General features: G+C 41.8%; 1 protein-coding gene across 1 annotated transcript in view; it reads right to left on the reverse strand.

Moving 5' to 3' along the window:
* The window catches only part of pth2ra (parathyroid hormone 2 receptor a), a 44,366-nt gene extending 34,663 nt beyond the window's left edge, over window positions 1–9,703 (reverse strand). Inside the window, exons 1-2 of the mRNA XM_026295774.1 lie at window positions 9,623–9,703; window positions 2,031–2,136 (exon numbers count right to left, since the gene is read on the reverse strand). Coding sequence (XP_026151559.1) covers window positions 2,031–2,136; window positions 9,623–9,703 — 187 coding nt within the window. The remainder of the gene's footprint in view (window positions 1–2,030; window positions 2,137–9,622) is intronic.
* Between the last annotated feature and the right edge of the window lie 803 nt (window positions 9,704–10,506).

The raw sequence follows: 10,506 nt of genomic DNA on the forward strand, positions 1-10,506 counted from the left end.
ATTATACTGTGCTAATTAGTCTCTGAAACTATTCTTGGTTACAGTTACAGTTTTAGATTTTTGCAAACCTATCTGTAAACATTTTCTGTACACTGAGTGGCTAGAAAAACAAAACCACCTTTACTTTGACAGTGATGCACATTTTCGGCTGGTCTTTTTTTCTGAAAGTCATCTGCTGCACTCATTTGTTGACACAGAAATGCCAGGAAATTTTTTGTGTATGAAGACATTTCAACCCTGCTCACTTTCTCACCCCCACGTAGCTGGTCATTTATGAATGTTTTGGATACTCACAGAAAAACGTGTGAGCTGAGGCGATCTGCTTTGTGTTAGTAGCACAGATGCAGTACTGACGGGTTCTAATCTTATACAGAATACAATCCAACACTCAGTGTTAGTTCACAGTACTTTGAGAACTCCCATGATTGCAAGAAGTCACAAATATATTGTAACTACTGTCATGAAACATACTGTGACAATAGAATATAGTTGAATATAGCAACCTTGCTGTAATGCACTGATGGCTGATGACGTCTTACATTGTTTAACATCTTACATGCTATTTACCAATGCTGCTTTATTTAGGTTTGCAGAGATGTCTGTCAGTTCCTGTCTGAATACAATATGTGCTTCCATGCTGACAATTAAATGTCACTGACAATTGGCAAAAGGCAAAAAAAAACATCAGTTTGTTTGATAAGTGTTGTCGAGGAAGCACTGAGTTGAGAAGGAATTTTTAGAAACTATAATCTTTTTTCCTCTTACGTCAATCGCTGCTGAAAACACCAGTCAAACTATTAAATTCTTCCTGAAGTTTTCTGCTTCTCTGAACAGAAGTGAGCAGTTTGATGCTCTCGCTCAGTTGGCAATCAAGTCACTATAGTCATACCATTGTCTGATTTCAAAAACACTCAAAAACTATTTCACTCACATCAAATGAAGTGTGAAAAACAATACAGTGTAACTGCTTATGAAGAGCAGGGAGCAACAGAGCAGAGGTTATCCTGCTGAGACAAAATAGGTTAAACAGACAGTGTCCACTAAAGACAGTAGTGCAGAACTATGTTGTTTGTCAACTAAAATGAGGAGGAATAAAGTTTGGCCAGTTCTCTGTTTTTTATTAGCTGTGTACATTTTATGATTAATACATATATTGAAGTTCATTTATTAGATGTCAGAATGATTCAGATTTATTGTAAAAATCTTGTAAAGATCTTAGGGCAACCCGATAGCCGAGCGGTCTTGGTGCCTGCAAACTACAGCTGCACATTACATGCTCAAAGTCCACGATTCAAGTCCAGCTCTGGATTTGTGTCACAGGATACGCACCCCTCTTTCCTGTCCCAGTCTTTGCCTCTGTTTTTCAAAAATAGCCAAAATGTGTAAAAAAATACCTTTTAGAAAGAAATATGTTCACATTCTTTAAATTCTTGAGCACATGAATGTTTATTCTTTAGGAAGTAGAATCTTTTTTATAGAACCCTTTCCCTCATCACTGCTATGATGGCAATCTACAACTATTTTTTACTTTGAGTCCAAATGAAGCACATAATGTAGCATCACTTTAAGTTGTCTCAGAAAACACTGGATACCGAGACATTTTCTATAGCGAAATGAGAGTAAGATAGGTCTAGAGAGATTACTGGTGCTCAAAGGTTCCGTAAAGATTCAGTAAATGCTTTTTACTCACTGTGGTCAAATGTCTGTGCACATACAAGAAATCAGTTCTGACCCTGTGTTAAAACAGTGTCTTTCTTTTAGAAATCTAGAGGTAACAAAGACATTTTCCATTCGATATCAACAGTTTGATTCCCAGAGCTTCCCCATCTGATGGCACTTTTAAATCCCAGCTAAAAACTGAATTTTGCACAGATGATTTAAAACAAATTTAGAACAACACAGTGGTCACTTTAACATGCCATTTGAAATTACTTTGCATCAGCATCAACAGAAATTCAAAATACCCAAAATGTGCAGAATTGTGTAGCAGTTAAAAAAAAATTGTAACTCTCATGATGCACGTGTTGTACCTGTGGACCCTAGGTCAACATTGGAGAGGTTCTGGTGGCACTGCAGTTTAATTTCATAAAGGATGTACATCTGCTCCTGTGCAGAGAGAGGATCATCAAACCCCATCTGTGGAGTACAACAAACAAGATTAGTTCTGCGATCCTTAGGACACATATGGGCAATTCAGTGTTGTTAGGTTGTATGACTTGCCTGACCAAAAAAAGCTTAAAGGACTGAAAATAAGCAGAGCCTTTGATATGGTAATTACTGCATTGATGAATATGTTCTGAAGGGTCATATTCAGGGCCTGCATCAAACAAACAAGGCACTTAAGGTGACTGCAGAAATGACTGGAATTTGGCCATAAACGCACATTAACTCTGCACTAAAACATGGAAGGATGGTGGTAACTATCCACTTTATACAAACAGCTATGGAGAAACGGCATGTGATCTGCTAAGAACAGATCAGATCTAGCCTCAGCAGCGTTATGATGCAATGAAATAAAGTCAGCTAACACTGAGCAACCACAAATAATGTATCATTACATTTTTTTGTCCATATTTTTCATATATTCAAGACACTGCAAAGGCAACATTCTGTTCTCAAATATGTACTATTATTGTTTTCTGTTGCATGTTATATTAAATTCAGCTCTGTTTAAGAGATTTCCAATCTTTTTGGACACTGACTACTTCAGTCAAGTGATCTTTATTTGGCTAACTGGTCTCTTGGTTTGAAGATGTCTTTGGGCATTGTCGGCTATTCAGGCATTTAAACTTTACTCTTGGCAAGCTGATGTCGCACGAGAATCATTACATTGAGCATTCAGAAAGAGTCACAGAATTTAAGTGTGAATTGCTTGAGGAGGGATCATCTGTGTCCACAGCAACTCCATCTGTCAAACCATCTGACAGACAGTTTGAAAGAGGAGTGAATGAGTGAGGAGTGAGTTTTGTGTGTCTAGAAGCATCCCAATAGTGGTAGAGTCAAAACTGGATTGGATTTGGATTGGATGGTAATTTTTAACATGATATTGGTCAGTTTTTAGTATCTGGCAACCATCCATTCAATCCAGCAAGACTCACTTCACTAAGATCACTGTAACCTTGATGTTTTAATTTTCAATGTTTCAAAAGGCCCAAAGTCTTTCATATGAAGAAACAGTTCTCTGCTTTATGTCCATGGTTGTCTCATGTCATGTCACCCTGAGAATAACATTTTATTTATAGCACCACCTGAAATGAGACCATCAAGCAGTTCAGCCATAATTAATGCTTCGGTGCATGTGATTGTAGCTGAAATGCCGGAGAGGATTTTTTCAGAAATTTTTGGTGTACATGTTCCAGGATGGGTGTGCACTTGAGAAAATGGACAGGAAGCTTTCTGAAATATTTGCCATTAACTGTGAATGTTCATTTCAGTAAAAGACTTGGACTAATGTGTCCTATTTCCACCTAGTTGGTACTGTTGTGATACGAAAGCTTGACCCATCACTAGATTCATGCTTCAGTATAAACTGCTCAAAAAATTAAGGGGACACTTAATCATCACAGTTTAACACTCCATCAGTTAAACTTCAGGGACATCAATCTGTCCATTTAGGAAGCACAAATGATTGTGAATCAGTTTCATCTGCTGAATGAAACAACAGGAGCAATGAAGAGACAAAAGCAAGACCACTCCTAAAATGGTTTAGCATGTGATGGCACAGATCATCCAGTTAGTCCAAGATGTCCAAGATCTATACAGGCTACTGGTGTGCCTTATTCTGACTAAACTGTTCATGAGGGTGGCATGTGGGCCCAATGAACTCTAGCACAACCGGTGCTCACAGTCCAGCATTGTGCAGTTCAATTGGCATTCTCCGGTTTGGTGGTGGGTCAGTGATGGTATGGGGAGGCATATCCTTGGGGGGACCACACAGACTAGGATGAAATCCTCAGAGCAACTGTCAGAACATACACTGGTGCAGTGGGCCTTGGTTCCCACCTGGTGCAGGACAATGCCTGGCCTAATGTGGCCAGAGTGTGTAGGAAGTTCCTGGATGATACACTGATGCCATTGACTGGCCCTCACATTCCTCTGGCATAAACTCAGTTGAAAAGCTATGGGGCATTACAGTATGTCTCAGGTCATCCGATGCCACAATGTTCCACCACAAACTGTCCAGGAGCTCACTGTTCTACTGATCAAGGTCTGTGAGGAGATTTCCCAGGATACCATCCACTCATCTGGAGCGGCTCAGACATTGTTAGGAGTACATACAGGCACATGGGGACCATAGAAACTTCTGAGTCCCATTATGAAAGGCTGTGATGAAATTGACATAACTTGAAAGAGGCTGTGATTTCAAATTTTCATTTTGATTTTCTGTGGGCTGGTGATTTTAGTTTTTATCGGCTGTCAGGTCATATTGTTCTGAAAAGATTATACAAGATTTTCAACTTTAATAATTCATTCACAATCTGCTGTGTGATTGAAGTGTTCCCTTAATTTTTTTTTAACAATATATTAAAGATATTAAAGTAGCTCACTTTATAATGTTTAGCTTACTCAAAGCTTTTGGTTGAGATTTGACAAATGCTGCTAGCTTGTTTAATTAAGTCAACTGAGTCAATTGAGTCAACTTTAACTTGAAGCACTCAACTTTAGGGCTTTATATAATATTTATAATAATCTGTAATTGTTATGGTTAGGTATTTTGAGTTCCGGTTATAACTTTTATTTTGGTTTTTGATTTCCCATCATCTATGTTGGTCATAGGTTATCAGTATAGCTTAGTTTCACATGTTTTCTATTAGCCTTGTGTTTTAATGTATATATACCTCCTTTGTTCTTTTGTTTGCTGTTGGAGGATTGAGTTAACGTTATGTTAGTTCCTGCCAGTGAAAGACAGAGGTTTATTTTGTACGCCAAGTGGCGACATGTCTTGTGGCCAGCCTGAGCTGTGGAGTTTTGACGCCGAGTGGCTTGACAGCTGTGTTTAGTGCAGTGCCAGAGAGTGTTTTCATATGTGGCCAAGCCTGGTGGATCCAGGAGAATAAAAGACCGTCATCCTGCATTTGGGTCCTGCGCCTCTTCTCCTTCACCATCACTCCACCTCATAACAGTAATATCTTAAACCAAGACAACAGTCTTTACCTGTCCACCATTGTTCCCTGATCATTTTGGTGCCCTAACCCTAAACACAAGAGACACATCATGCCCACCTGTCGCTGAATTCAAAGTCCTGTGTTTTCTACACCCACCATCCACCCCAACCATTTCTCGCTCAGTGCTCGCCCCCCTTCTCGCTCATGTGTCTCTACCTGTTCCTCTCATGTCTGTTTCCTTGTTTATCTAACTGCCCGCAAGTGCACTGGGTGAGAGAGGTACAGAGCCAACGATCCACACCTCGTACTGTCTGCATGTCAAGGCTCCGCCGTCAGGTGCCATGATTTGGCCACAGTTTTTGATAAGGACCGGGTGTTGTCTGTCCCTCTCCATTGGCCATATTATTGTGCCATATGATTGTGACTAAGTGCCTCTATGTCCCTGAGTCAGTCCATCTACAGGTTCTCCAGTGGGCCCACGCCTCTAAGCTCACCTGTCATCCAGGGGTAACTCGGACTAGGAATCTGGTGAGCCGCCAGTTCTGGTGGGTCCAGCAATGGATGCCAACATATGAAACTTCATAGTGACTTGTACCATCTGCGCCCAGGGAAAGGCCTCCCACCACCCCACTGCAGGACTTCTCCAACCCTTGCCCATCCCTTCGAGGCCCTGGTCCCACATGTGCTGAATTTTATTACCGGACTACCACGTTCTACTACCACCTTGGATTGGGGAACCCAATTCAACTCTCAAGTATGGAGAGCTTTCCTCAAGGGTCTGGGAGCCACAGTGAGCCTGTCCTCCGGCTTTCACCACCAGACAAACGGTCAGACTGAATGCACCAACCAAGACATGGAGGCCACCCTTAGGTGCCTGACAGCATCCAATCCGGCCTCCTGGAGTTCCTATCTGACATGGGTGGAGTATGCTCACAACTCCCAGATATGTTCTGCCACTGGTCTAACCCCCTTTGAAACATCATTGGGTTACCTGCCTCCCATCTTCTCTTCCCAAGAACAGGAGATTGCTGTTCCGTCTGTCCCGCATCACCTCTGCTGATACCGGTGGTTTTGCCTCCAGACTCAGGTGGCTCTATGACGGAAAGAGACCCTAAATAGCAGACCACCACAGAGCCTCTGCCCTGTCTTACTAGGAGGGGCAATATGTCTGGTTATCCACTAAAAACATTCCCCTCTGGACAAGGGTAAAGAAGCTGTCACCTCACTTTATAGGACTTTATCCCATCACCAAGGTCATCAATGCTGTAGCTGTCCAGCTGTCTTTACCATCCTCCATGAGAGTCCACTCAGTCTTCCATGTCTCCCAGGTGAAAACAGTCTCTTCCAGCCCACTGAACACCCCCCACCACCACCACCTACACAGTGCGACACCTTGTGGACGTCCGTCGCTGAGTTTGCAGCCTGCAGTACCTGGTGCATTGGGAGGGCTATGGACCAGAAGAGAGGGCTTAGGTGTCCTGCTCAGCTATTTGGATCAGGACCATCTCCGCCATCAGGACAAGCCCGTGGGTCGCCCGGAGGCACCTGTTGGGGCAGGAGGGCACTGTCATGAGGCAGCAGTGCTTGCCCCCCTTCTCCCTCATGTGTCTCTACCTGTTCCTCGCGTGTCTGTCTGTTTCCTTGTTTGTCTAACTGTTCACAGGTGCGCCAGGTGAGAGAGGTGCAGAGCCAATGAGCCACACCTGTCTACAATTCTTATTTCAATGCCATAAAAGCCCTCAGTCTACAACAAGGAATTGCCAGTTCATTTGCATACCATGTCGAGGCATACCTATTCAGCTATGCCTCGACATGAGCGCTGATCATACTTCAAATACTTACCTTGTGTTTCTCCCGGCAGATCGTACCTTCACCCCGGCTCTCCTTACCTGCTGTTGGCCTCCTGAATCTTCTCCCTGGTGACTTCTCCCCCAGCTCAGGGGGTTTTCCTTGTGGTAGTGGCTACCAAGATCCCTGACTGCCTGCTGTCCCTTACCCTATTGGATATCTCTTTCACGAGACGCTTTAAGTTAAAGAGACTTTCAGTAAATAAAGACTTATTTATTTTTCGGATCCTCTGTGTGGGTTCTCCTCTCTTTCCCAACAAATAACAATGTGTTTGAAGGGAGAAGGAAGAGAAGAAAAAAGAGAGGTTGATGTAAATGTTTAATTACAGAGATTAAAAACCGGCTATTGTTTCTTTCCTAGATCTACTGGATGTAGTTACAGACAATCCTATTCACTTCTTTTTTCAACTCTTAAGCATTTCCTCCTGATCATAGAACGACATCTGCTGTTCTGCAGAACTGTCAATCAGCTTGACATGTCATGCATGAAAGATGATGTGGCGGCCACTCCTGACTTAATCTAAAGTGATGTGATGCCTTCCAAGAATAACTAAAAATACACTACGAGTTGAAATTTTGGACACACTTTGCCTTTAAATTAAATGAGAAAGAGTGTCCAGACTTTTACACCATCCACAGTTACATTTTTAGTAATTTAATCTTCAAACTCTTTTCGTTCACTCCACACATTGTGGCCTCTATTATCCCCAGGACACATTTTAAAACATTTTAAAATGTTGCTGAAAAACACTTAAAAGCCCATCTCTCCCACTGAGAATTGATCTATTCATATGCTAATATTAAGCTGCCTGCCTGGGAAAAAATCACAGATAGTGTTTGTCAAGCTGCAGATTTGAACGTTTGTCATATGTTAGGAAAATCAGCCAAAGTACTGATTTGTGCATTTGTGATACTAGAAGTACTGTCTTTTCTGCACTAGGTTTATATCATCAGAAAAGTTCAGTCAATCACACTGCAGAGTACAAAAAATAGAAAAAAAATGCTCTGTAAAGGGCATCTGCTCCAACTGCAGTCTCAAGTATAAACAGCTGTCACATTTCCAGGCTTTGGAATATCTTTCTTAACAAAACACTTCATTTTGAAAGATTTCACCATTTGGCACATGCTGCTTAGGTGGGCTTTACCTAGTCTGACTCTAGACTTCCACTCAGCAAACATTTGTTCGAGGATGAATGCAGGTCTGGTTTCATGTGTGGATTAATGTGTGTGTTAACTCCCTGGATAGCTCCCTAGTTACATTCATGAAAATGCAGACAAAAATGAATGTAACTAATGCAGCATAGATTGATTCCTGCTCCTAACAACCCATAGCATGTGTATCATTTCAACTGGAAACCTTATTGGCATGAAAGACACCTTACTCACTACCGATTGGTTACAGCAAAGCAAAACATGAACAAGACTGGAGGCTGATTATATGGCTAAAGCCCTTTTACCAGAGGGATTCCAAAGGTACCTTCAGGTGACAAACATGGGGAGTAGCCCTAACCCAGAAATCACATCAGTACTGAGTTGGTTTTAAGTTACAGTGAACTATGGAATCCAACAGTCCCACACTAGAGAAACATTTCTACACTTTCACCCCCTCACACAGAATCAGATAGTTTTATTTTAACCACACTCTGTCATTGTTTTTTATTATTAATGACATTGTAGCTACTTTTCACTTTCATGGCAGCACACAGTAACTCCTTGTTCCACCTTTACACTGTGTCTTTCTGTATTTTAAAGGCCACTACAGGTGCTGTCCATGGTGCTGATATTGCTAAGTTCAGAATAGCACACAGGACAACAGCCATCTTCTTGGTCCGGCTTCATTCTGAAAAACTTTCATTTCAAGGCCAGTAACTAATAACTGTGCACATCCAGTGATTGGTGTGTCCCAACTTTACTCAGTCAAGGCTGCTGTTACACTCTCACATAGCCTACATCACCTGTAGCTTTTTACTGCAGCGCATGACATTCAGCAGGTATAATTAATCATCTGAAATCTACTTATGTACACATAGAGTACTTCCATATTTTAAAGGAGCTCTTTAGTTTTGCTCTGCGTGTCTGTCTTAACTAGAAATCATGCAGGCTTCCATCTGATCCCGGGCAGAGTCTAATCCGATATTAAGCATCCACTATGGGGCAGAGGGTCAAATGACTGAAATGTGGGGCAGATATCAACAGGTTATGTGTTTCAAAAATGGACTGTACTGGCAGAACAGTTTCAGCTGTGAGAAAAGATTATTGTACAAATCACATGACTCATACGTTCCCTGGTGATGACCGCGCGTCCTCGTTTTGTATGTAGAGCCTCAACAGCAATGCAATACTGGAAAAACATACAGGAGATGGATAAACGCGCCATGACTAACTACACAGACATCTCAGTTGTACATGCGGTTTGCCTGTTGCGCTTCCGTACTTAGAGGTGAAGTGAGTCATGTTTTGTAAAATCTGTTCCATGTTGGTGTTTTATTCTGCGGGCTTTCACGATGATCTCAGGCTAATTGGATTTTATTTCAAAAACATTAAGCTTTTTACTTTAGACCCAGAGGAACACTGAGAGAATGCACAAATATGACTTTAGTAATAAAAATCGAAAATGCTCCAGTGTCAAAACACTAAAAATAGACGAGTGGACAATTAATATTTGCCTACCTGTGCATCAACCAAAGTCCAGCACAACAAAACGTTCAATATCCGCATGAGCAAGTTCATAGTTCGTCTGTCTGTCTTCATCTTCAGAGTGTCAAAGTAACTGTTCCACTATGCTTGGAATAAACCCCTCCACTGCGTGTCATCTGGCGAAGAGCTGCACAAGTTTCATCGCAAGTTGTGATCCAGAATTCAGCTGTCCAGCGAAAGTGGGAAGGATGCGGCGGTGGACTTCGTCAGATCACAATTTCCACGTGGTTTTCCCATTCAGGCAATTCACCTGTGTTCTCAGAAGGGCTGAGTACCGTGTCATCGTTGTCTCTGCAGACAAAATGTCCCGGACGCACGCTGGCTCTGGAGATTTCCGTTAGACTCGGATGTGGCGCTCACAGACACCGCTCGACCTGTGCGCAATGAGAGGAAAAGTGGGCTTCATCATGAACCCCCCACTCTCACCCCACGCGTACTCTCTCCCAGAGTTGGACGGTGCTTTGTATTAACAGGCTTGTTAACACGAGTCGTCACCGTGAGATTTAGGACCTTTTTACTTCTCTCCCATCGCGCTTTCATTCATGGCACGTGTTGTTGCTAAATTGACGTGCGTCAATTTTGGCTGATCTGCTTTTGACGCACACAGTTTCTGTGTGCGTCAAAAGTTTTTTTTATTCGTATCTCTCTTTTTATCAACTCTCTCTCTCTCTCTTTTACACTCTTAAATCGTTTTAGTCTCTTCACAAATATTTTGTGGCCTGCGAATATTGAAATAGTAATAAAATACAACAAATGAAATAAAGCACAATAGAAATGAAAATGTATGTACCAAAACATTTTCTAACCAACTGAAGAACATAATATTAAAAAAAAGAACATTTTGGGCAAAGTGTATT

The sequence above is a fragment of the Mastacembelus armatus genome, chromosome 21 (assembly GCF_900324485.2).
Source record: "Mastacembelus armatus chromosome 21, fMasArm1.2, whole genome shotgun sequence".
Lineage (NCBI taxonomy): Eukaryota > Metazoa > Chordata > Actinopteri > Synbranchiformes > Mastacembelidae > Mastacembelus > Mastacembelus armatus.